This window comes from Ailuropoda melanoleuca, chromosome 3 (genome assembly GCF_002007445.2).
Source record: "Ailuropoda melanoleuca isolate Jingjing chromosome 3, ASM200744v2, whole genome shotgun sequence".
Lineage (NCBI taxonomy): Eukaryota > Metazoa > Chordata > Mammalia > Carnivora > Ursidae > Ailuropoda > Ailuropoda melanoleuca.
In genome coordinates, this window is record NC_048220.1 from 50,633,623 (window position 1) to 50,660,697 (window position 27,075).

A 27,075-nucleotide genomic window follows, 5' to 3' on the forward strand; every position below is an offset into this window, starting at 1 on the left:
CCAGCAGGAAGAGAGTTAACGTCCCCCGCAGAACCCCACAAAGCCTTGGGAATCTGAAAGCAGGGGTGCAGAGCAGCGCTGAGAACTGTAAGATCCCTTGAATATAGGGGACCAGCGAGGTGGCAGAGCCCCTCCCTGATCCAGCATAGCCGGAGGGCTGCCCTTCCTCGACCTGGCAGGAAACTGGAGACGTAAAAGAGATGGACCAGCGGATGTGGTCTGGGGGACTCCAGCAGGATGGAGACACCACAGTGAAAGTAGATGAAGGTCTGCAGGCGAAATGGAGAGACCCAGACACCGTCTGCTTCCCTCTCAGTACACTTGCAGCCAGCCATGTACAACCCATGTGAGAAACTGGAGGATTTTGCCCTTCACACACTAAGCACCCCCAGATGGATACTGACAAGTGTGCCGTGGGGCGGGGGCTCACCTCTCCAGGTGCCTCTCAAACTTGGGGGCACATTGGACTCACCTGGAGAGCTCGGCTCCACTTCCAGAGCTGATGAAATTGCTCAGTACAGGCCAGCATCAGGAATTTTTAAGGTTCCCCAAGTGATTTTAATGTACAGCCAAGCCTGAGAAATGCCACTTGAATGAACCCTACTGGTCCACAGCATCTTCTAAGTGTCTCATTCCTGATCTTTTCAAAGAACCAACTTCCAGTTCTATCAAGATCCTCTATTCTTTGTCCATTTCCTATTTCATTGATTTGCCATCTTATTTCCTTTCTTCTGCTTATTTTGGATTGAATTTGCCTTCTTTTTCTAGTTTCTTAAAGTGGAAACATTAAGCACCCATTTAAGACTTTTCCTTTTTTCTAAAAGTAGCATTTAATGCTATGAATTTCCCTTAAAGCACTGCTGTAGCTGGGTCCCACAAATGTGGATATGGGAGGTTTTCATTCTGATTCTGCTAAAAATATTTCCTAATTCCTCTTGTGATTTCTTGACATATGAGTTATTGAGAAGTATGCTGCTTAATTTCTAAGAATTTGAGGGTTTTTTTCCTGGCTATCTTTCTGTTACTGTAATTCTATTGTAGAGAGAATATACTTTGTATAATTTGGATCCTCTTAAATTCATTGAGACTTGTATTATGGCTCAGAATATGTTACACCCTGGTGAATGCTCTATGTCCATCTGAAAAAAATGCATCCTCTGTTGTTGGGTGAATTGTTCTATAGAGGTCAATTAGGGAGTGTTATAAAACTGCCTGTATGCTAACTCATTTTTTCTCTGTTTCAACTATTCATTATCAACATCACCTTCAACAATAATTTTAGCTTTGCCTACTTCTCCTTTCAGTTCTAAAAGTTCTTGTTACAAGTACTTTAAAGCTATGTTATTGTGTGCCTATACACTTGGAATTATTATGTCTTCTTGATGATTGTTCCCTTTATCGTTATCAAACATCTCTTTTTATCCCTGGTAATATTATTTGTTCCAAAAACTACTTTATCTGAATACAATTCAATATAGCCTCTCTCTCCCTTTCTTGCGATTGGTAATTGCACACCATATCTTTTCCAATCATTTTGCTTTTCATCTATTCGCTTTTACAGTTTAAGTAGGTTTCTTGTAGATGGCGTATAGATGGGTCGTTTTACAAGATTTTATGACTCTTTTGATGGGAGATCACACAGAATGATGCTTGGATAACCCAAAGGCAGAGCTCTGTTACTTACAGCTCCGAAGGGGAGCAGGCTGCCAGGCAGGGCCATACAGGACTCTGCCCCAGGGGGGACAGGAAGCCGGAGCTCCAGCGAGCAGTTTGGATATGGTAAGTGGGATAGGGTTAGCCAGGTTTCATGGGGTCCCTGAAATAATATCAAGGGCTCCAGGGGCATAGAGGCTGTTCCTAGCTGTCTGGTACCGGGCCCTGGTCAATTAACGGCTGGTGCACAGGGGCCTGGTGTGTGGCTGCCCTCATAAAGGAAGTGCTTGGGGTGCAGACTCAATCAGCTGCTCCAGAAGGGGAACTCACTGGCTTCCAGCCAAGGTCAAGACTGCACCGAGACAGCAGTTCAAAAAAAAAAAAAAAAGTTTTTTGTTTTTTTTAATCAAGTGTAATAATGTCTACCTTTAATTGGAAGAATTAGATAATTCATATTTAATGTGCTTATTATGGTCAAGTGTAAGCCTATTGCCATTTGTTTTCTATATTGTTGTTTGTCCCCTTTCCTCTCTTTTCCTGCCTCATTTTAAATTTAGCATATTTTATGATTCCACTTGATCTCTACCATTGATTAGTTACACCTCTTCGTTCCTTTTCACTTTTTTCCTCACACAGTATAGTTTATATTTTTTGTTGTTCCTTTTCACTTTTAAATATTTGCCCTAGGGTTTCAGTGTATATTTTTAACTTATTACAGCCTTCATCCACATAAAACCAGATCTTAAGGACCTTGTAACAGAGTACCACCATTCCCCGCAAAACACCCATTCTTTGTGCTATTGTGGTCATGAATTCTATTTTATAGATGTTTTAAACCCTGTAATACATTTTAATTTTTAAAAATTTAAACAATTAAAAAAATATTTTTTTATAGTAGGCTCCATGCCGAAGCCCAAACTCACAACCCTGAGATCAAGACCTGAGATCAAGAGTTGGACGCTTAACCGCCTGAGCCACCCAGGCGCTCCTTTAAAACTTTTTAAATAAGGAAAAAGTTTCTTCTATAATTATCTACATATTTACAATTCCCAGCATTTTTCATTTTTTGTGTAAACCCAAATTTCCACTTGGTATCAATTTGCTTTTGCTGGGAGTCTTTCCTTTAATGTTTTGCTTGTGTGTGTGTGTGTGTGTGTGTGTGTGTAATTCAGGTCTGCTGGCAGTCAATTCTCCCAGGTTGTTTGAAAAAGCCTCTATTTTGCCTTCATTTTAAAAAGATATTTCTGATAGATGTAACCTTCTAAACTGACCTTTTTTAAATCTTTCAGTGCTTTCAAAATGTCACTTCAGTGCCTTGTGGACTGAACTTTCCAATGAGGAGTCTGCTTTAATTTTCAACTTGGTTGTGTGCGTAATTTGCTTTTTTTCTTCTAGCTGCTTTGAAGGTTATTTCCTCATTACTGATTTTTGGTAACCTGACTGTGATTTTCTATACGGTTCTTCTACTTGGATTTCATTGAGGTTCTTAGATCAGAGTGCTTAGAGTCTTAATCAGATTTTGGACCAGATTTCTCCGCACCGCCCGTTCCCATCACACGTATGTTCTATAGCTAACGTCCCCCACTTCACTGCGGCTCTGCTCAAGGATGTCTGCCCGTCTTTCAGGTCAGGGAGCTTCTAAGTGCTACGTCCTTAAGCTCACTGATCTTTTTCCTCTGCACCAGTTAATCCCACCCAGTATATAGTTCATTTCAGGTATTTTTCACCTCTAAAAAACTCCATTTGATTTTTTTAATCTTTCATTTCTCTTCTCATCACATCTGTGTTTTCTCTCACATCCTTGAGCACATGTAGCACATTTATAACAGCTGTCTTCATGTCCTTGCCACTAACGTCATCTCCATCATTTCCTAGCTTTTTTTTTTTTTTTGAAGATTTCATTTATTTATCCAACAGAGATAGAAACAGCCAGCGAGAGAGGGAACACAAGCAGGGGGAGTGGGAGAGGAAGAAGCAGGCTCATAGCGGAGGAGCCTGATGTGGGGCTCGATCCCGTAACGCCGGGATCACACCCTGAGCCGAAGGCAGACGCCTAACCGCTGTGCCACCCAGGAGCCCCCCTAGCTTGTTTTTAATGACTAATGTTTCTTCTTGTTATGGGTCCCATTCTCCTGCTTCTTCATACGGCTAGTGATTTTTGACTGGATGCCAAACATGGTGAATTTGTTATCACTAAACACTAGACTTATACTCCTTTAAAGAATATCAAACCTTTTTGGCAGGCAGTTTAAGTGACTTGTGGATTAGTTTGATCCATTTGAAACGCGGCTTTGCAGCTCTTTGAAGGGAATTGTAGAGTCCTCATTAGCCTAAAGCCAGTTTAACCCCACTTTGAAGGCATGGCCTTGCTGGGGTCTCTACTGAATGCCGGGTATTCAAGGAGAGCTCTCCACCCTGACTAGTGGGAACTTAAATGGTTTTGAGGCCTATGTGAGATCCGAAATTTGTTTACGTTATGGCTCCCTGTCAATTATTCCTTTCTTAGAAGTTGCTGTCCAGACTAATGGAAGAACCAGAGGCATAAACAGCTCAGTGTTCAGCCTCGATCTCAAGACGCTTTGCGGATTTCTGGAGGTCTGGGTAACTCCTGCCTTTTAAGTACTCTGCGCTGGAAGGTTTAGCCACCTGGATCTCTCTGAACTCCAATCTCTATTTAGATTTCTCCTGTACCATGGTCTGGGCATTTCCTCCAGGCAGAAAGCCTAGGTGGTAGTAAGGCTCACTTCATTTTTCCCCTTTTCTCAGTTTTGTGCTGCCTGTTGTCCAAGCCTGCCGATTGTATATGTGTGTGTGTGTGTGTTTATATATATAGTTTCTAGTTTCCTACTTGTTTATGGTGGGAAGGTACTTCTAGATCGTCTTATCAATGGGAGCACAAGTAATACTCCACTTTTTTTTTTTTTTTTTGGTAGCACTAGGGTTTATTAAGCTGCCCTTCATGCAGACGCTGGGCTTGCCCGTGGTGCTGGTGATGTATAAAGCTCAGATGTTCTGCCAGTCCCTCTTGAGCAATGACACCAGGAAACTGACAGCCAACTGGACGTTGTACACAAGCTCTTCCTCTGTCGTCTTCACGGGCCCAACAGCCACTGCCAGACACAACACCTTTTTCATCTGGAATTTGATTCTGGACTTCACTACATCTCCTTTGGCCACCATGTTCTCATTGTGGGTCAGCAAGGAGGGGAACTTGGCAGCCTTCCTGAGGCCTGGGCTCAGGATTCATGGGATCTGCCTGATCAGAGATTCTGAAGCAAAAAAAAAAAAAAAAAAAAAAAAAAGGCATCATACGTCTTAGCTTCTTGACTCATGTTTTATTTTTGTTGAGTTCCTTCGGTGCCTCAGTGTCCATGGGGGGGATATCCACAGCCTTGGCCTCATCACGGTGCTGCTGGTCCCCCCAAAACACACACGGGGAATTTGGGGCAGGGACTGGACTTAGCCTGCTGGTGCCCAAGAAGGGTTTGTCCTTCCGAGGGTCTTAATTCCTCAAGCTGACGTGCAGCTCCACCATCTCCCAAAGCTTCAGTGCTCACGCTGGTTCCCATGCAGGACTTCCCACGCCGCCTCCCACACGGTGTCTGGGGAGACCGCCGCTCACGGCGCTGCGCCTCAGTGACTGGAAAAGAGCGTCGGTGCTCCAGTCTTACGTTTGAATTTCCAGCACTGCATTACCAGATCGAGGGAACCCCTGGTATGAAACACAGACACGAAAACAAAAGGGGAAAAGGACCAAAAAACCCCCAGGTGGTGCAGAGAGTGAAGTTTTTAAAAAAAATTATAACGAAACCCTAAAAGGGACCTGAGAAGATATTGCATCACTGAATCACAGAGTATTCTGAAATCACAGAATGCGTGAATTTTTTTTTTTTAGATGCAGGGAATAAGAAAGTTTTCAATATTAAAAATATGCTAGAAGAAAGAAAAAATTCTGTATAAAGTATCAAAGGTACAACTGAGGAAATTTTTCAGACAATTGAACAAAAAGACAAGGAGACAGAAAATCCCAGAGAGGAGACAAAACCACCACAGGATTGATGAAGAGAGCCCAAATTTTCAACTCAATGTATCTTTAGGAAAAGAACATAGGAAAAAATGGAGGACAGGAAATTATGGGAAAAGGAAAGCAAACTTCCCAAAGAGGAATGTGACAGTCTAGATTGAAAAGGGCCACTGACGGCTCAGCTCGACGGGGGAAAGAAAGATCCTCACCAGGTAAACCATGACCAAATCTCAGGACACCTGAACAAACGAGAGGCTCTCAAAAGCACACGAAAGGTCAGGGATTAGAAAGGCACAGCGACACAGGAAATGAGAGGACAAGAGTCTAGTGCCTTCAACTTCTAAGAGGACATGATTGCCATCTGGAGATTCATACCCTGACGAACTATCAAGTGAATTTAAGGGTCTAATAGAAATATTTTCAAACATGCATGGCAACAAAAATTTGACCCTTCATTCATTCTCATGAAGCAGCAGGAGGATGTGCCCCACCAATCACAGTGACAAATCAAGGCAGGACACAGGGTCTGGAAAATGAGGCGTCTCAAACAAGAGATTGTGGGAACCCCCTGGAAAATGCCAGGAGGGGGACTCCATGGTGACAGCTGTGCAGCCAGCTCAGAGGACAGTCAGTGTAGGCCGGAGGGGGACTACGGTGAGGGGATGTTCAGAGGAGGGGACAAGGGGACCTGATCATTTACTTGACATGACTTATTGTGAAGAGTTTTCATGCAGCATGCTATTTAGAATAATTTAGTATAATGAAGGCAAATATGAAAAACTGAAAAGATTTGAACATGGTTGCTCTGGGTTGTGGAAAGTGGAGACCAGGAGGGCCTTGGGGAGTGACGGTCATTTTTTTGTTTTAACCCTGTACTTTTGTTTGCTTTTTAAAACTCTTCATGTATTACTTTAATAGATAAAAAGAGTAATAAAAGGGTAAGAGGCCTAGAAATAAAAGTACAGGGTAGGTGCGGCCATCATAACCAGCTAGCCCCCTGGAAAACTGGAGTTCCCAGGGTGAATTCCTAAGGGACCATACGAGAGGACCCATTTAGGGAGAAATGTAACTGTGAAGGCTGATTGGAAATTCATGTTAGCCAGTCTGCACATTCTTTCCTTAATAGAGAAACAGATTCAAGAAGTCTAATTACACTGAGAAGTTTGCTTTATAAAGAGGAAATCAAAGTGAAGGGAGTTATATAGTCCTCAGAAATATATTTTTTTAAAGATTTTATTTCTTTATTTGTCAGAGAGAGAGAGAGAGCACAAGCAGGGAGAGCAGCAGGCAGAGGGAGAAGCAGGCTCCCCGCTGAGCAGGGAGCTGGATTTGGGACTCGATCCCAGGACCCTGGGATCATGACCTGAGCCGAAGGCAGATGTTTAACCGACTGAGCCACCCAGGCGTCCCTAGTCCTCAGAAATATTTCAGTGAGACCACGATCAATATGGCCTGGTGAGTCGCCTGCTCCTTTAAGAGCTATCAGAGATCAGCAAACTTTCTCTGTCAAGGTCTAGACAGTCAATGTTTCCACTTCACAGGCTGTCTCTGTCTTAACTGGTCACCTCACCTGTTACAGCTGGTTATACGTTTTATCTGACCTGGTGTTAGCACGTTTTACTTTTTCATCCAATTCCTGTTTTTATTTCTGTTCCAAGAAAAATAACAGAATTTGCACCAAAGGACTTTCTAGAACAAGCTGGATCATGGCTAAGATGCCAGGGAGAGTCTATTCATTTTAGTTTGTCATTAGGATTTGATTGCATAAAAGGAGGTTTCATGAGATTGTCACTAACATGCAAGGACAATTTCAGGTTCATTCTGTGAACTTACAGGTGCTCTTTAAAGAACCACAGACGTTTTCTTACAGCATGGCTACCTGACCAGCTCTGCCTTTTGTGTTTGTTTACACCGTGGTTAAAAACCACAGCAATTACTCAAATGCAAAGAACTGAAACAGCAAGAATTAATGTTTGACTCTTGGAAATTGCACATTTTGCTTTTCCACTTGCTTGCAGTCTACCTTATTTAATCTGCTGAGAGCAAAAAGGCAAAATAAACAATGTTTTCCAAGAGCTGTGTCAGTTCAGAGGACAAACAGCAATTGTAGATTCGGTCACAGAAAGCTCAGAATTTCAGTCATTGAGCACCCACTTACTGGACATTTACTGTGTGCCTGATGCACATACAGAACAGAGCGCCGAATGACACACCATGGTCCCTGTCCTCATGGAACTTGTCTAGTGAGGGAGACACAGGTTTAGAAAAGAAAAATACTACATATGTAATTATCAATTGTAATAAGTGCCCTAAAGGAAAAGTAAAGAGAGGAGGATGTAATTTAGACGGTGGCATCTTTGGAGAGATGTTCTTTGACCTGGGGCTTCCAAGTTATCAACAGGGAGTTCCAGTTATCCACAACTGCATGACAAACCACCCCCACCGAGTGGCAGAGAAGACTATTTTGTGCTCAAAAATTCTAGTGGTCAGGATTTCAAACAGGGCATGGTGGCAACAGCTTATTTCTGCTCCACATTTAGGGTCTCAGCTGGGAAAATGAGACTGTCTGGGAGTGATTCAAATAGCTAGGGGCTGGACTCCTCCCTGGGCATCCTCACACACATGGCTGGTGCTGTCTTGAGCTGAACATTGGCTCCACAGACATATGCCCATGTTCTAGTGTCACTACTTGTGAATAGGATGTCATCTGGAGAATGGGTCTTTGTAGATGTGTTCAAGTCAGGGATCTCGAGATGAGATCATTCTGGACTTAGAGTGGGCTCTTTATAAAGCCAATAACTGTGTCCTCATAAGAGAAAGCAGAGGGCAAGTTGAGAGAAGGAGTAACACAGGGGAGAAGGGAGTGTGAAGAAGGAGGCAGAGACTGGAGGGATGGGTCTACAACCCAGGAGTGCCAAGTATGGGTAACTACCTCCAGAATCTTGGAGGGAAGAATGGGTCAGATTGTCCCCCAGAGACCCCAGAAGGGGGCAACACCCACTGACAGTTGGATGTCAGACTTTTGGCAGATTTCAGAACTGCCAGAGAATGAATTTCTGTTAGCACAAGCCACCAAATCTATGCAGCCACAGAAAACTAATACAGGTGCCTATACTGGGATGACTCAAGGACCCAGTAGCTCCATGTTGCCTCAGCTTCTTGTGGTGTGGTGGTGAGGTTCAGAGACAGAGCTTCCCCAAGCAAGGGTCCCAGGAGCATAACCTTCCAGAGACCAGGGCAGAGGCTTTTCTTGCCTGGCCTAGGAAGTCACACTAACATCACTTCCATCCTACGTTACAAGCTCACCCAGATTCAAGGAGAGGGGATATAGGGCTCCATCTCTCTATTGGAGAATCTGCGACCATTTTCTAAAACTGCCTCAAGGAGTTGACCATTTGTAGCCGGGAGTAGAGCGGTCCAGATCTGCACTGCCCTGTCTGGCAGCAGCTGGTCCCAGGGGGCTATTTAAATGGGAACTAGCCACATGGCAAGTACTCAGAGCTGCGTGTGGCTAGGGGCTACCATGCTGGAGAGCACAGACGGAGAACACACCCAGCACTGCCGGACGTTGTGCTGGACGTGCTGCCCTGGATGGGACGGACGTAACAGTATGGGCCAAGTCTCTGAGTTAGAACATAAATGGACTTAGACGTGGAATAGAAAAAAACCCCTGGCTTTACATACACTATATGCTAATTAACTAAATTTAAATAAAATTTTAAAAATAAAGAATGAATATACATTCCACAATAAAATATTTGTCCTTCCTGAAAAGAGAGAAAGAGAGAAAGAAAGAGAAAGAGAGAGAGAGAGAAAGGAAGGGAGGAAGGAGGAAAGTAGGAAGAAAGAAAAGTTGGCTTTAAGGTCAGGTTCTTTAGCTGTTTTCTGCTGTTGTGTTCCTAGCATCTAGGGCATAATAGGTCCTCACAATTTTTTTGTGGATCGAAAGGATGTATACATATGGAAGGCTTAAGTATACCATGTGCCAAGCTAGAGAAAAATGACCTCAGATGAGATTGGAGGAGTGGACCAGGGTCAGATCATACAGGGCCTTTCTTTTCTTAAGGAGTTTACATTTTAAGTAAAACAGAACTCGCATAATATGTTGTTTCATATTTTGCATATTTATGAGAGACCTAAAAAGAAATAAATTTATTGTGGCTAGTTGGTTTGTTAGTAAAAAAGGCAGAAGACAGAAATCTAGAAATAAAAGTTTGACCAAATTAGGAATCTATTTATCTCTATATGAATGTAGGCTGCCATAGCAACTCCAGAACCATGAGGAACCCAGGCCCTCGGTTGAGGCTTCTGCCTTATTGTCCAAGATGTCTACTTTGGTCCAGCTTTTTAATCCTCTTTCTAGACAGGAGAAAGAGAAAAGGGGAGAAGGATTGCTGCTGGCCCTCATATCCAGGATGATGATCTCACTTCCTCTAGGTCCCTTTTTTTTTAAGATTTCATTCATTGAGAGAATGAGAGAGACAGAGCATGAGCAAGGGGAGGGGCAGAGCAAGAAGCAGATTCCCTGCTGAGCCTGACACCGGGTTTGATCTCAGGACCCTGAGATCATGACCTGAGCCAAACGAAGGAAGATGCTTAACTGACTGAGCCACCCAGGTGTCCCTAACCTCTAGATTCTTAACTTTATATGCAAAAACCCTTCCTCCAAATAAGGTCATATTCAGAGTTATGGGGTGGAGGTCTTGGACATCTGCTCAATTTAAGGACACTTCTCAGAGAGTTGCACATAAAACTTCCACTATATCCCTTTGGCCAGTTCTTGATCAGATGACCACCTCTACCTTGCAAGGGAGGCTTGGACATATAATCTTCGTTCAGGGAAATACGTCCTCAGCTAGGAAGGAGAGTTCTCTTACTACAAAAGCTGAGACAAGACACGAGCGGCAGCAGCTGTCTGTCTCTGGCAGAGCGGAATGCACAGGTGTTTCCACTAGACCACAAGCTCCTGGACAAGGAGCAAATCTAATTCATCCCCAACCCCCAGCACAAAGCACGGTGCTTAACAGGCAGTAACTCATCAGTGATTGTGTGCTGAATTGCATGCTTCTCAATTTCAAGGTTCTTAAATTCCAACCTCTTTTTCAGAAAGATTTATTTCTTAGAAGCCACATTCCCTGCACCCCTGCCCCCGCTCTGGCCTCTGCTTGCGGAAGCATGTGGGGACTTTTCTTCCATCTTTGCCCTGAGAATCTGCTGGGGCTTCTGTAGATAAACACAAGTGCAGGGCTCCCCTAGAATTCCTCCCGGAACTCTGCACTCTCCAACTCTCCCCACTGAGCCTCCAGCAATGTGCTTCCTCTGGTACTGGTACTGAAGTTCTTCCTCTGGTACTGGCTCTGGCTGTGGACTTGTGCCCTGGGAGGGTGGTGATGCTTTGTGTTCGCGTGTCTCTGCAAGGTTCGGGGTGACAGTTCGTCCAGTGATGTCCGTGCTCTGAGGGATCCAAAAAAAGTTGTTCATTTTCCGTTTGTTCAGCTTTCTTCTTACTGAGATGGTTTGGAAGAGGGTGGATTGGTAGGGGAACAACGAGAAAGAAAAGGTGAGGGACAGGGAGGACAGGCAGGAAGCACAGGGTGTAAGGACACTCACGAGCCAGGAGCTCCGCCTTCCTGCAGTCACCCCACGTCTTTCACCGGCCAGCTGTGCCCTCAACTGGCCCCCCAATCCCTGCTGCCGCTGCCACACTGCCGTTTTCAACTCTGGTTATTAGAATCCCCTGGGGAGCTATTATAGCGCCCTGCACCTAGGTCTCCCCTAATCAGAAACACTTTAGGGGCTTCTAATGTGTCATTGGTGCTGAGGACCCGTGATCTGGGGCCTTGCTCCTCAGGGGACGGTCCACAGACAAGCAGCGTTGGCATGGATCGGGAGCTGGACAGAGAAGCAGCGTCTCAGGCCCGACCCCAGACCTACCCAATCGGAATCTGCGTTTTAATAAGATCCAGGTGATTTCTATGCACATTAAACTTCGAGAAGGTCTGACGAGATGACCCTCCTGTAACCCCAACCATGGCTGAACTCATGAAGCAGACGGCTCCCTGAGACGAGCTACGTGAGCCGGCCGTCCTGCCGAGCACGTGGTGTCCGTGACGTCCGACGTGGCGCGGCCCGCATAGACCGCTGGCCCGCTGTCATTCCCCAAGCGTAATGTGTTTGAAATAGAATTCGATCTTCCAACAGGGAATGGGCTTGGGGTCTTTCGTCTGAAACCCTGATAATAAGGGTTCATTAACTTCATAGTCCACGAGAGTAAAAAACACTCTGAATTAATTGAACAGGTTATAATTGAAGAATTGGGGTTAACTTGCAGGCTAGGGTTGGAAGTAGGTGTAAGAGACTTCAGTGGAAAAGCAGATTCAAGCATGAAGCCAAGAGAATGGCACTGAGAGTAAGAAAGCCAGGGGAGGAAGACGGAAGTTCAAGTCAGCTCAGGGGGGAGGGGGAGCCCTGCAGGGAGGGCTGGTGGCCTCCAACAGAGCACCGAGCAGAGGAAAGGCAACAGCGGCCCCAAATACCCACTCCCCCCAAGCCCCACGGAGGCGTTCCTCAACTCTGGCTTCTTATTCTGTAAGCTCTGGTTGCCTCCTTCCCTACAAGATCTCAGTGTCTTGTGGAAGAAAAGAATCGTGGGCATGTGTCTGGCACTTTGCTGCTCCCCAGGACCGGTGCACGAAGTGCAGTAGTGGGAAGAGGCTAAGGGCTTGGCCTGGAGCCCCAGAGCGTCAGGTCCAAACTCTGCTCTGCCACTTACTCGCTGGGGACCTTGGACAAGTCAGCTGACTTCCTGGGGGTTCTCCATCACCTATACAATAAGGATGATAGGGGCAACCACTCATAACGGTAAATGCGGAAGGAAAGACTGCAGTGCTTGGCACAGTGATACACACGCACACACGTACAGATGGTACATTCTCTACTATATTTTTAATCTATACATTTGTGTGTATTTAATATATTTAATATATATTAAATAATATCCTAGAAGGAACTGAGACCTGATTCTTCTGGCTTTTTTTGTAGGAAGATTGTTCACCATTCCATGTCACCTGTCTAGGTTCCTTCGAGAGTGCTAAATGAGAGTAATAACATAAAAAGTTATTTTAGTTTATTATTATTTTTAAAAGATGTATTAATTTATTTGAGAGAGAGAGTGTGTGTGTGGGGGGGGGGAGGAGCAGAGGGAGAGAGAAAGAATCCTCAAGCCAACTGCATGCTGAGTGTGGAGCCCATGAGCGTCTCAATCCCAAGACCCCAAGATCATGAGCAGAGCTGAAATCCAGAGTCAGCTGCTTGACTGAGCCACCCAGGCACCCCTAAAAAAGTTATTTTAAACAAATTAATGTGCAGACCTTATTTGGATCCTGATTTAAACAAATGGTGGCTACAAAGATATATGTCACACAATTGGGAAAGTTTGAAAATGGACTCATTGTTACATATTAAGGAATTGTTAATTTTGTTAGGCGTGGTTATGTTAAAAAAAAAAAAAAGGAGTCCTTACCACTTAGATTCATCTTAAAGTATTAGGTAAGATCATCTAATATTGCCCACACTTGACTGGTTTTGACCTATACAACAGCAGTTGCACATGGGCTCAAATATGAACAAAAGAGGCATGTGTCTGGCACTTTCCTGCTCACTAGGACCTGAGCGAAAAGTACAGGTAGACTGCAGGGGCTAAGTGAAGTAATATGATGTCTGGGATTTTCTTTTAAAATATTTCTGGGGAAAACAGGGTGGAGAGAGAGACAGATGAAACAAGACTGTCAAAATGTTAGTAAATGTGAGGCTGGGTATCATGTGATTTATCGTGCCATTCTCTTTACCTTTATGTTTGTTTGAAATTTTCCAAAATAAAATTATTTTAAAGTTTTGTTTGATGGTATTTGACAGTATATTTTAGTATTTTATGACTACAACTAAAAGAAAATCCAATCTTGCTTAAACAAACCAAAGGAGGGCTTTAGTTGGGCTGAGAAGAGGGCAGAGGAGCTGGTCTCGAGAAAGACTGGATTCATTTCCTTAAATACCTTGAGGACCTTTCTGTCCTTCTCTAGTTCTTCTCGGTTCCTTTTGGCACATTGACTTCAATGGCTGCTACAACCTTGTCCAGGTGTGGTGGGGTACAGGGCTGCCTGTGCTAGTAGGCCCGTATCCTTGGGTTTTGCAGGTGAGAGTGAAGCAAGAGGTTCTCTCTCTTTCTCTCTCTTTTTTTCTTTTTAAAAAATGGACCAGCCTCTTTGCTTTCTTTCCAGGAACAAGCAGTTATCCCCTGGCAGGAATTTCGAAAGTCCCAGGAACCCTGATTAGCCTAATTTAGGTCGTGTGACCACTCCATAGACCAGTCACTGTGCTGTGGTGGTGAGGGCCTGTGCCTACCCCCTCCGTAGCCAGGAGGAGTGTTTTCTGAAGACTTGGGAGGCAGAAGGGCTCAGCGGACCCAAGCGACAGCCACCCTTCTAAGGCCTCTGGTTGTTTGTACCAGCTATTAGATTATAAGCCATCTTTGCTTACAAATTATGTCTTTTTCCTTCCTGGTTGCTTAATTGACTTTCCCCCCAGCTTTTATGTTAAAGTTGATAGAGCTGGCTGTGAACTTTATTGCAAAAAAATATCAGCAGTTTCCATTTCTTCCCCCATTTCCCTTCTTCAGTGGCAGCTAGTTTCAACTCTCTGAGCTGGTTCTTTCAGTTTTATTTCCACCTAGCGAAATGGCATTTTTATATTGATTTTTCAGTTTTAGGCATAATCTGTTGATTCCTACCATGGGAGATAATATCTTTCACACACACACACACACACACACACACACACCTATACTCTCCACCCCACATATTCATCCTTTCTATTCCTCCCAAATTCACAATAAATTCTATCAGTATCATGTTGACTAGATCAGGATTTAAAACTCGGGGCGCCTGGGTGGCACAGCGGTTAAGCGTCTGCCTTCGGCTCAGGGCGTGATCCTGGCGTTATGGGATCGAGCCCCACGTCAGGCTCCTCTGCTATGAGCCTGCTTCTTCCTCTCCCACTCCCCCTGCTTGTGTTCCCTCTCTCGCTGGCTGTCTCTATCTCTGTCAAGTAAATAAATAAAATCTTAAAAAAAAAAAACAACTCACATGTTAAATATTAAGTGATTATAGGATTATTACCATGTCAACAGTATTTCCAACTCAGCCATAGCGGCATGACCTTTTGCTCTCCTTTGGGCTCATCATTTTTTCCCACAGACATTCAGTCCCTAATTCTCCAATGGTCTAATTTGCCTCTAAACAAATACATTCAGATATATGAGGCATTCTATATCTTCATTCTCCTGAAGAAATATCTGAAGCTTGTTGACCTACTCCAATGTGAACTGGATTCCACTTCCCTTCCTTCCATGTTGGACTCCCTACTTCCTGTGGAGGTGGCCTTCCCAACAAACATTGGTGAAACTACCTGTAAAACTGCATCAATAATTATCCTGAATAAAAAAGAATTAGTAGCCGTTAAGAGTAAATTGAATCATGGACAATAATTATTGTAATGAAACTTACCTGTTCCGTGTTGTTGTTTAAAACAATGGAAGATGTAGGAGGGGCGCCTGGGTGGCTCAGTCCTTAAGCGTCTGCCTTTGGCTCAGGGCATGATCCTGGTGGTCTGGGATCGAGCCCCACATCAGGCTCCTCCGCTGGGAGCCTGCTTCTTCCTCTCCCACTCCCCCTGCTTGTGTTCCCTCTCTCGCTGGCTCTCTCTCTCTCTGTCGAATAAATAAATAAAATCTTAAAAAAAAATGGAAGATGTACGAGCTAGTTTCCCTTAAGTAGATACATTTTGCTGAGTTTTCTAGGTCCTTTTTTTTTTTTTTGAACATCCACCCACGGTTGAAGTAGAAACTTAGAAACATTTAAAGATGACGTATAACTCTGTATCTATTTTGCATTGGCATTCCTGTAGCAGCTTGAAACAGTGAGGTTAGAATGATATGGCTCTCTGCTTCAATATTTAAAAAAATTTTTAGGACTATCACATTGAAATGCTCCTGAAAAATTCCATCTGGGTATTCTGTCTCACCAGCATACATCTTGAAGAGAATTAACACCCAGGTCTGAATTTGAGACTTCACCACAGTAACTTCAGGCTAACCACAGCTCCAAAACTCATTTGTTTCTTATTACATTTCATAAAATGATTCCAAATAAGGCAGGAAAGTGGTTGACAATAATTGTAGGAGGACCTATAGCTAGGGAACTATATCAGCTTTAGTCCTTATTAAAATATATATAGATAACCACCTCTTCAACGATGTAGAGAGAGCCTATAAGGCAGAGTATATATAAACTATTTCTGAACTTCTGATCACAGCTTTTAGGATCTGGAAGTGTACGTATTGTAGTATTTGGTGCTTTCTAAATGCTAACTTGGCCAAATGTTTCCAATGTAAAGAAATTACTTCAGGAAAGTCATCCTTATAGTGGTTCTCAAAGTGTCGTCTGGAACACCAACAGCAAATTCCCCTCTCCCTCCAGCACTCCACTTAATGAAAAAGTGAACAGGGGAGAGGGGAAGCAATTTGTGTTTTAACAAGCCCTCTAAGTGATTCTGCTGCAGACTAAAGTTTGAAAACCGTTGTCCTAGGAAAACACTGTATCATGTTCCACTGTTAGTAACAGATAACCTAGGTAACAATAGCTTAAAGTATTTATCAGTTTTTTTCACCCCTAAAAGAAGCCGAGGTAAGTGGTCTTGGATGATTCAAATGTCATATTTTTCCCTTTCCTTGCCATAGAACTTGTATCCCCATGGTTTTAAAGTGGCAGCTTAAATTCCAGCTACTATAAACACATTCTGGACGGTAGGAAAAAGCAAGGGAGGCAGAGGGAAAGTGAGCCAAGTAAGCCATCTTTTAAAAGTGTTCTCAGAAGCCCCACCCAATGACTTCTGCTTTTTCTTATTTGCGATCCCTAGTTAAAAGGGAGGCTGGGAAATAACAGTTGGTCACATTATTGCTCAGAATAAAAATACACAGAAGCCAGGGAGAATGGTACTAGAAGAAACCAGCCTTTAGAGCCTTCCTGGAATAGAGTTAAACATCAAAGGCAAGGCTCTCAGAATACTATTCTGATTGAGCACATCATTAACCGTACATTAAAACACCTTTGATCTGCTAGAGGAATGGCTGTATCCTTGTGTGAGACAAAGGTTTTTGCTCACTGTGAGAATCAGAAAAGTCTTTTATCAAAGTAAATATATACAGTTTCTTTCATATAGGTTGAGGTTGTGCTTGATGTCCTATGCAATTCTTTGACAAGGCAATATGTCAAAAAATATGTAACATATGAAAAGCAATCAGCGAAAAAAGAAATCCATTCTCTTCAGAATTGTAATTCCTTTTTCAGAAAGTAATTCAAGGAAAGAAGAAGCTATATGTATAAAGCTGTTCACAGCACTGTTACATAGGACAGCAAAGAAAAAAAGTTGAATATTTTACAATCCCAATGTCCTATAACTAAGGAAAGGCTGAGTGAATTATGGTATGACCATTAGATAACCATAAAGATCATGCAGGAACATGGGAAAGCGATTGCAAATATGTTGGTGGTGGGCTGAGAGACAAAAAATGTATATGTATGTGGATAAGTTTAGAAGAGCATTCAGAGAGGAGAAGGGAACCCTCTTACACTGTTGGTGGGAATGCAAGCTGGTGCAGCCACTCTGGAAAACAGTATGGAGGGTCATCAAAAAGTTGAAAATAGAGCTACCCTATGGCCCAGTAATTGCACTAATGGGTATTTACCCCCAAGATACAAATGTAGTGATCCGAAAGTGCACTTGCACACCAATGTTTATAGCAGGAATGTTCACAAGCCTAACTATGGAAAGAGCCCAGAGGTCCATCAACAGATGAATGGATCAAGGAGAGGTGGTATATACATAAAATGGAATATTATACAGCCATCAAAATATGAAATCTTGCCATTTGCAATGGCATAGATGGAACTAGAAGGTATTATGCTAAGCGAAGTAAGTCAATCAGAGAAAGACAATTATAGGATTTCACTCATATGTGGAATTTAAGAAACAAAACAGTGGAGCATGGGGGAAGGGAGGGAAAAATAAAACAAGATAAAGTCAGAGAGAGAGACAAACCATAAGAGACTCCTAGCTATAGGAAACAAACTGAGGGTTGCCGGAGGGGAGAAGGGTGGGGGGGATGGGGTGACTGGGTGATGGGCATGAAGGAGGTCACGTGATGTAATGAGCCCTGGGTATTATATAAGACCGATGAATCACTGACCTCTACCTCTGAAACTAATAATACACTATATGTTAATTAATTGAATTTAAATAAAATTTTTTAAAAAGAAGAGCATTCAGAGAACTATAATGGTTTTATCAGGTTGTTAGAATTACGAATATAAATGATTTCTGTTTACATTTCCTTTATCCTCTAAGAAACAATGGCAACGATGACAAAAAAAAAGTAAAATAAATTCACCCCAGTCGCTGACCATATTTTTTCCTCAGATTCTCTTCTGGGGATTTGTCTTCTCCATGGCTCAATCCCAGGTGCTCCCAGGAAGGACTGCTGCTCTATGTGAAGCCCACACCCGAGGCCAGGCGAACAGTCCGCACACCCATGTGTGTTGACACACTGATCATTTGTCTTTGAAGCAAAGCTCAAGCTGTTTGTTATGCATCTTCCCAGGAAGATTTTTCCAGTAGTGGGAATAAATTTGCAATCATCTGCTCTCTCTTGTCAGGGTTTCCCTATAATCAGTTTCATGAAATGAGAAGCCAGTTGTCCTAGTTCGTATATAGATTTTAGATCCCAAAGGGAATAAAAAATATATTGAACTGATTACCTAGGAATCAAGCCTCTGGGCCTTCAGTGTGATGCTGAATACCCCCCACCCCCAACCACTACCGAAAAAGCCCAAATCCTTCCATGGGATTACTGCGGATTTGCATGGTTGTCCAGTTTGGCAAGAGCGAGAATTAACCATAGGTTAAGAGTAGACGTTAATTTTTATTATGTCGAAGATTCCCAAAATGGCCTTACTCCTTGAGGTGGATTGTGATTTGTGAGCGTGACATGCATATTCCTTGCCAGCTAGGGAGTTGGTGACTATCATGGCTTTAGACAGGAGGACAGAGGGAAACTGGTCAGGGGCATTTTCTGAGTGGGTCGGTGGCACAGAGATCAGCCACGTGAAATAGTCCTTAGCTTAGCAGAGGTAGGAAAGGTGGTGATATTCAGAACAGAGAGGAGGCTCATCAGGGATCAGCCACCAACCAAACCTGAGGGCCCTGGAGGAACCCGAGGCAATGGAGGTCACACCAAGGCAGGAATCCTGGTGCGGAGAGAAAGACAGGCTTTATTCTTCAGGGACCAAGGGACCTGAGATGAAGAGCTCGATCTCCCCTCTCTCTAACTTCCAGAAAGTAATCCAGCACACAGGGATACTTGTCTAGATAATTCATCCTAGAAGAGAAGTCAATCTGAAGGAGAACGAAGACAGAGATCCTGAAAGATTCCTTCAAATTAAACAACTCAAGTTCAGGTGCCCGTATTTTGTGTATAATACACAGAATGAATTCTTTTACTCTGAAGTAAAATTAACTGTGCTCTTCAAATATGGGGCAAGTGTCATAAATGTAAAGAGTCTTTGTGGGGAACCAGTATCACCAGAGAAAGGAAACATCACAAATTCCAGGGGTTTGGTTTTCGGAGCATATTTTATTTTACAATTCTAGAGAATTAACATCTGCTAGCAGCATAATACCAAAATGCAACATCAACCTCTTTCAAACACCTACAATAGGAAATATGTCTTTCAAAAATGGTAAAAACAACAACAACAAAAACAGCTGTAACATACACATAATACATTCACTTTTCATTCTCAAAGAAGATTGTCAGTTTTGTTTTCATGAAATATGTCAAAAAATATATATATATGTATGTATGTATAATATTCACATTCTGGAAGGCAAGAGAAATCTTCAAACTTAACTCTGGAAATTTAAACACTTTATTTGTATATATACATATTTCATTTAGAATAACCAAAACATTAAAAATAGCAGCAATATTGATCTTCAAATATTATAATGTTATAGTAGACAGTTCACATAATGTCGATCTATTTTAGTAGCTCTTTCATTATTAATATCTAACACAATTCACAAACTTCAAGGTCCTGGTCTCATTGCCAAATAACTTAGAGTCTAGATTCAGTAAATACTATGCAAAGAATGATGATAATACACAGACTGCAGAACATGTCTAGACCAGAAAAAAATCATACCAAAAGGTTTTAGCAGAAAAATCTGGTCTGAAGGAGGTTCGAAGACATGTAAGGAAACTGCAGGATTCCCAAGGCAAAAGAGACGACCGGACAAGCTCCCTGAAATGTTGAATTGAATCCCTGGAAATGTGTCAATGGGGACGAAAAGGCACTGCCACCTCTTTGTGGGGCCATGTTTCATTGGAATATGGCATGAAAGTGACTAATGACTGGGAAATTTTCCAATAAACGAGGGATAGAATCATTTCTCACCAGGAGGCAAGACACTGGACCAGGAGGTTGATACTTACTTTTCAGCCTTTACATTTATTCTGATGGCCAAAGGCACAAAAACTGAGATTTCAGTGGGACCTTGTGTACTGAAGCCTACAAGGTATGAAAAATAGATCCTGTTGGCTTAAAAAGAACTCCAGATGTGGTAACAGGGGTCTCTCTGTACCCGGATTCATTTATAGAAGTTGCTCCTGTGGTGTGGCTTCTTTCATATTTCAAAGGTTTTCCAGAAGAGATAAACAGTTAAGTCTCACAAAAGGGGCTGGATCAGATACTACTCTCTGGTATTTATTGTTAATAGTTTGTCTCCATTTTCAAACCAGTTCACACATATTTTAATTGATTCTCTCTCACACACACACATGTGTGAGGAAGCCAGAGTAGGCATCCAAGTACTCACTTTAAAGACCAGGAACGCTGAGGCTCATGGAGACCAAAATGACTTAGCTTGTCACAGTTACACGTTAACAAACTGGTAAGTATCTTCTGCAGAACTTAACTCTATCCAACAGTTACTTATTTTTTTTTTAAAGATTTATTTATTGGGGGGGGAGGGGCAGTGGGAGAGAATCTTAAGCAGACTCCTCAATGAGCATGGAGCCCCACGTGAAGCTTGATCTCATGACCCTGAGATCATGACCTGAGCTGAAACCAAGAGTCAGACACTTAACCGACTGAGCCACCCAGGCACTCCCAACAGTTAACTTATTTTTAAGAATAGCGGCATAGTCATAGTTGTTTTCTGGAGAATGAAGTAATTTGAAGGGGGTGGGGGGAAAAGAGGAAGAAAAATGAGTTCCAGAGAAGAAACAGAGAGAAGTGGTGCCCTTGGCAGTATCACACACTTTAAAACCAGCAAAGTGCATTTCGCATGTAGAACACAGACATTTACAAAAATATTTAAATACTCTAGTCTTCCAAATAGTCTCATATTGGCCTTGATTAGTACGTCCTTATGTAGATACTGAGGCTGACACTGAAACATAAGATTAGCAAGAAATTTTTACATGAGTTCCATGATTTCCCAAGAGATGGAAAAAATGTTACAACCTGTTCTCAGGACCCTGCTCCTGTCCCCTTTCACCTCCAGCACAACACACGGACAGTAAAACAGATGTATATTTGATTCGTTTGGTAGTTTTCTAAGGTGTAGGTTTTACAAGATACCACTAATGAATATTCTTTCTATGTCTTTAAGAAACTTAACTTTTCCTCTCTGTGTCTAAGCTGAGAAGAGTTCAGTGGACTTAGAGCTTTTGTAAGTTTTAGTTTGGATTCTACTTGGATAGTTATTGGAGACATAAGCAAAAATTTTAAATGACCATAAGAGTTAATTAAGAAAGCGTTCATATTTTACACAACCTTTTCAAGAAAATTCAGTGACTCTTAGCTTAACGGTTCCATAAAACAAAATTACACTAATTCCACTGTAAAAAACCTACATATAATGATAATCTATGAGCTAGAAGACTTAGGTTCAATGTTCGGGACTGTAACACTTTGAACTGTTAATCAAGTTCTTATTTTTAATCAATAATTTTAAAGAACTAATTGAATTAAAAATGAGACCATTCATGAAACCATTGTGTAACATGACGCAGAAGTCCTATAAACCCTTTTTCTTCTCTTCAGGCACCACCTGTCCCAGTCGCCCCACCCCCCACCCAGCCTCCCTAACATTCACACACTATAAATGCCCCACCAACAGCGTCTTCTGACTCTGAATTGAAAGGGTCAGGCACCAACAGGAAAATTATGCTTTGGCAAGCAGGAAATCGGGCAATTCGTTGAGCTTTCCTGAGGTAGTGGAGTTTCTCCTTCTAATATTCAAAAAGGTTAAGAAAAGTCTAGGGAGCTGAATTAAGAGACAAGGGGAGTGTTGGTCACTGTACTTAAACACTACCCTGAACTTGGTGGTTTCGATGGTTACGTGATTATCCCACACTCCAACACCTTTTCATAGCAGTCCTGACTGCTATGTGGAAAACTTCAGATATTAAGGTTGCGGTGTGACTAGGGCAAGCCTTGATGGCATTGTATAGCTCATTACAATTTGGATTTAATTCCTACACGTTTCTGTAAACGTACCTGGCATACAGTTGGAGCTCAGTAGTTACTGGGCTCTGATGATGGACTCTTTAAAATCTCTGATTTAGCTCCATAAGGTTACAAGGAAAAATAAACATGAAAACACCCAACCAAACGCAGGCTAATTGTCGCCTTTGTGCGTGGTATTTTGGACACCTCGCAAACTATGAGTGGGTTACGCTCGAGTGGGACCAGGCATGGTAAAGCACACAAGTCCACATGAGCTCTCTTTATCAGATACCCTTCTTTCTATCATGATTTTATCATGATGTGATTACGGCATTTTTAGCCATAAGTAACTTTTTCGAAGACAAAGTAATCCATTGTCTCTGTTGCTCTTCAAGCTTTTCTGCCAGGCATTTAATCAAGACAGGATCCACCTTAGAATCAAATTTATTAGCAAACCAATGCCCGTCATTTATAAGCCACCTTAATTCTGCCGCTCCAAAGATACACACACTTCGAAGGTGGGAGCCAGTACAACGGGGGTACAAAAGGCCTTCATGATAGTTCCATTTCACAAGGCGGGTCTTACTCTGTAAGTCAGACACATCCTGGGCTGACCTAGAAATCTCCCCAGGTGTGCCTGGTACCCGAATTAAGGTAGCCCAAAAATGTTCATCAGGAGAGTATGTATCTTTAGACCAGGCAAAGAAGTCTTTAACGAGGGAGTTGTTGAAGACATATTTAACAAATGCTCGACTTAAAACAAAATAAGCACTGCCAACAAATATCTCAATGTTATGAGGGGGGGCTTCCTTGGAGATGTTCGTCCTTATTGGTAGCTTCACATATTCATAAGGCACCTGTCTGAGTTCATGGTGATAAGTGAATCTTTCCATTTTACTGGTAGGGGGTTTCACCGTTTCTAACATATTTGCTCCATTGAGTTTCTTCAACTCTGACACTAATTCAAAGTTTGACTTCAAAGGAAAATCTTGCCCACACAGATTGATAACATACTTCCACTGAACCGGGGACTTGAGGAGGTCTGACAAGCAATTCAGATCAGCTTGGAGTCTGGAAATGTGTGCATATTGCACTGTCTCTAATTTGGAGGCAATGAAAACATTGGAGAAGCACTTAGCTAAATTGTTCATGGCAACCTTGAAGGTATCAGGTGACTTATGGTCATAATGGATGCAGTAAATATTGTGCTGGTTGTATATAGCATGAAGTAGCCTTTCAACCATAATGGCATCTTTATGAACAACCAAAGAATACGCTATTGGGAAGCTCTTCTCCTCCCTTGAAACAGGCTTTTGATGGTACCTTCTCAGGGTCTGATAAATGTCACAATCACTGGTTATTGCCATGACATCCTCATCATCCAAGTCAATGATGTCTTTCCTTCTTATCTCCAGACTCTTGCCAATTTCCAAAGGCGCCTGTTCATAGACACCCGAACAGTTAACTTCATACCTGACTTCATTCTTCACATTGGTGTATCTGTTCCTTACAAAAGGCGAGGTACTCAGGGAGGATTCAACCAAGTAAATGCCTCTTTGAGGGAAGAGGAGGCTTCTCACATTTAGAAGCTTCAACAAGGAGAACAGCCATAGAGTTACAAATAAGATGAAAACTTTCTGCTGTGCTGGGTATTTAAAACAGCATTTGAATGTCTTCATTCTGTTAAGAGGAAAAAGGAATAAGTCAGGTGAAATAAGAGAAAGAGGACTAAGAGAAAATTAGTTCAGTTCAATCAAAATTCACTGGGTACCTTTCATATGCCAGGCAGAACGCTGGGCCCCAAGGTAAATAAAACAAGGTTCTCACCCTTATGAGAATCCAGAAATAAGGGAATGAGAATATATAGAATGGTGGTATCTTGTGGTATTCTGTGTTAACTATACCTGAATTGTGAGAGATGTTGGTTACCAAATAGGTGGTCAATTACATAAACTCCTAAAACATAGGTACCGTGTAACTTTTCCTGTCTGCATTTCTGCTTAGCGTATTTGGGGAGAGATTACTCCGGTTTGGGCAGAATTGGTCTATACAATGAGATGTCAGTAAGGTTCAGGGGAGAATCAAATGTCCCATCTGAGCCTAAAAGGAGCATCCATCGTGAGTCTACCTTCAGAGCCTTATTAGATACAGATCTAAAGTCAGATGGGGAAAGCCCACTGAATCCCACTGCTATAAACTAAATGTTTATGTCTCTCCCCAAATTCATATGTTGAAACCTAAGCCCCAGGGTGATGGCATTAGGAGGTGGGGGCTTTGAGAGGTGATTAGGTCATGAGAGTGGGGCTCTCATTGAGGGGATTAGTGCCTTTATACGAAGAGACCCCAGAGAGCTCCCTTACCCCTTCCACCACATGAGGTATGGATTAAGTACATCCATACTATGTGAAAAAGTCTCAGACAAATCTGCATCTGTCCTTGTGGGGCGATCCCGGTGATATACTGTGAAAGAGAAATAAGCAAAATGCGTAACCGTGCACAGCGTGCTCACACGTGCATCAAAAAAAGAGATGATATAAACAGTATCTACACCCAAAGAGCACATGTCGGCAAACTTTTTCTTCCTCCGTCACAACTACTCAACTCTGCTGGTGTAGTGGGAAAGCAGCCACAGATAAAGCGGAACGAGAGGGCTTGGTTGTGTTCCAATAAAACTTTATTTACAAAAAGGCAGTGGCTGGCTATTTCCAGAAGAATACTGTACAGACACGACACGGGGAAGAGGAGCTGCTTTGCAGGGCAGGGTGGGAGAGGATGGAGATTTACTTATCACTGAATATCCTTCTGTGCTATTTGGATTTTAAAAAAAATGATTATACACTTTTTTTTTTCAGATAAAAACAGGCTAATCAAATGGAGGCACAGATGAATTTATTATGGGAGCAGCAGGAAGGGAGAACCAGAGAGCACCATCCCAAAGTCTGAGGCCAGGAGGGCCAGCTGAGTTCATAGGGCTGCTTCAAAGAGGTTCAAATCCTGAGACCTGGGGAGGTCTGAGGAGCCCATGTGCAATTTCTTAACACATCTAATAAATCTTAAATGAGGACATAATCATTGTTCCCAATTTTCTTTTTTTTCTTTTTTTTTTTTTTAAAGATTTTATTTATTTATTTGACAGCGATAGAGACAGCCAGCGAGAGAGGGAACACAAGCAGGGGGAGTGGGAGAGGAAGAAGCAGGCTCATAGCAGAGGAGCCTGATGTGGGGCTCGATCCCACAACGCCGGGATCACGCCCTGAGCCGAAGGCAGACGCCTAACCGCTGTGCCACCCAGGCGCCCCTGTTCCCAATTTTCTTAGAATTAACAAGCAATTTGAACCTGATTTATTTTTGCAGATTTCTTCTTTACAGGTCAATTGAAATAGCTCTCCCAGGAAGGACAGAGCCTCATTCATCTTCACTGGAATCACTTTCATTAAAGAACAACAACTAATCAACAATGACCTGTCCTCCCCAATCCCATTGCGGTCTCTCCTCTGTGGGTTTCCCCGGGTCCTGTTTCTCATTGCTCTTCTCACACACGCTGCCCCTAGCTGTCTGGATCGTGACTTCCACACACACATTGCCAACACCTTTGTCTCCAGCCCTTGCCTGCTGCCCAAGCTTCTGACACAAACATCCAGTTGCTTGATGGACATCTCCACCAGATGTCCCGCAGGCACCCAACCTCAAATGAGTCCCAAACTGAACTTGACATCTTCACCTCTCCTGTGTTTTCTGTGTCAGTGGATGGTGAGACTACCCACTCAATGACCCAAGCTTGAAATGTGAGTCATCTGACTCATCCAGTTCCCTCACACCCGCATTATCAAGTCATCTCATAAAGACCATCCCTTCTTCTCCACCCCCATTAACTGAATCAGCAGCCAGGGAATCTCAGTCAGGCTCCTGGCTCTGGGTCCCTTTGTCAGGTCTCAGCTTTCTGCTCCTCCGAAGCAAACTGAAGAGGGTTCCATCCACTCAGGCTCAAGGCCAAGGTTCCTGTCAGTTGTTACAGAGCATGGGAAAACTGACTCCCCACGCACAGGGCCAACCCCAGAAGCCTGAGCATGCATCTAGAAGTAGGTGTTGTGATAAAATTTGACTTAGAAGATTCATCAATCCCAAATCAACCTATCTCATCCTTGTCCTAATGCATGGTAATTAGGCATACACAGGAAGGAGCTTACAACAATGGCTAGAATTAGAAACAATCTTACCCAAAGTAAATTTTGCTTTGTCTTTTTTCCCTTTATTGGTCCATGGGATCTCTACTTAGCGTCAGTTAATAGTTCTCCCTGATACCATAGTGGTAAAATGAAAAGATCCCCTTAAATTTCTTTTTTTTTTTTAAGATTGTATTTATTTATCTGAGAGAGACAGAGCAAGCGAGAGCATGAGAGAGAGCATGAGCAGGGAGGAGAGGGGGAAGCAGGCTCTCCAGGGAGCAGGGAGCCCCACATGGGACTCCGGGATCATGACCTGAGCCAAAGGCAGACACCCAACCAACTGAGCCACCCAGGTGCCCCGATCTCCTTAAATTTCTAAAGAGGTTCACAAAGTCTTCCAGAGTTGTCGTGGTGTTTATGATGTACCAACTAACTATCATCTTCACACATACATAAAAAGGCAAAGGCTTGCTTCCTGTCCTGTCACCCATTTCCAAGGGCTCCATGCACCCATGCTTCCCCCGTCCTTCCTGAGAACACCTGGAGCACACACTTCCTGATTCCAGTCTGGTGCCTGGAGAGTCTGATTTGAGCTAGGGGGCATGGC

The 27,075-nt window shown here is 42.9% G+C and overlaps 1 protein-coding gene and 1 pseudogene across 3 annotated transcripts in view; both read right to left on the reverse strand.

Moving 5' to 3' along the window:
* Window positions 1–4,524: 4,524 nt before the first annotated feature.
* On the reverse strand, window positions 4,525–6,384 carry LOC100466474 (annotated as a pseudogene).
* Window positions 6,385–19,401: 13,017 nt separating this feature from the next.
* The window catches only part of GCNT4 (glucosaminyl (N-acetyl) transferase 4), a 28,031-nt gene continuing 20,357 nt past the window's right edge, over window positions 19,402–27,075 (reverse strand). For all 3 annotated transcript variants that reach the window (XM_034656367.1, XM_002917218.4, XM_034656366.1), the window contains exon 2: window positions 19,402–23,982. In XM_034656367.1, the coding sequence (XP_034512258.1) occupies window positions 22,617–23,981 (1,365 nt within the window). In that variant the 5' untranslated portion in view covers window position 23,982 and the 3' untranslated portion in view covers window positions 19,402–22,616. The remainder of the gene's footprint in view (window positions 23,983–27,075) is intronic.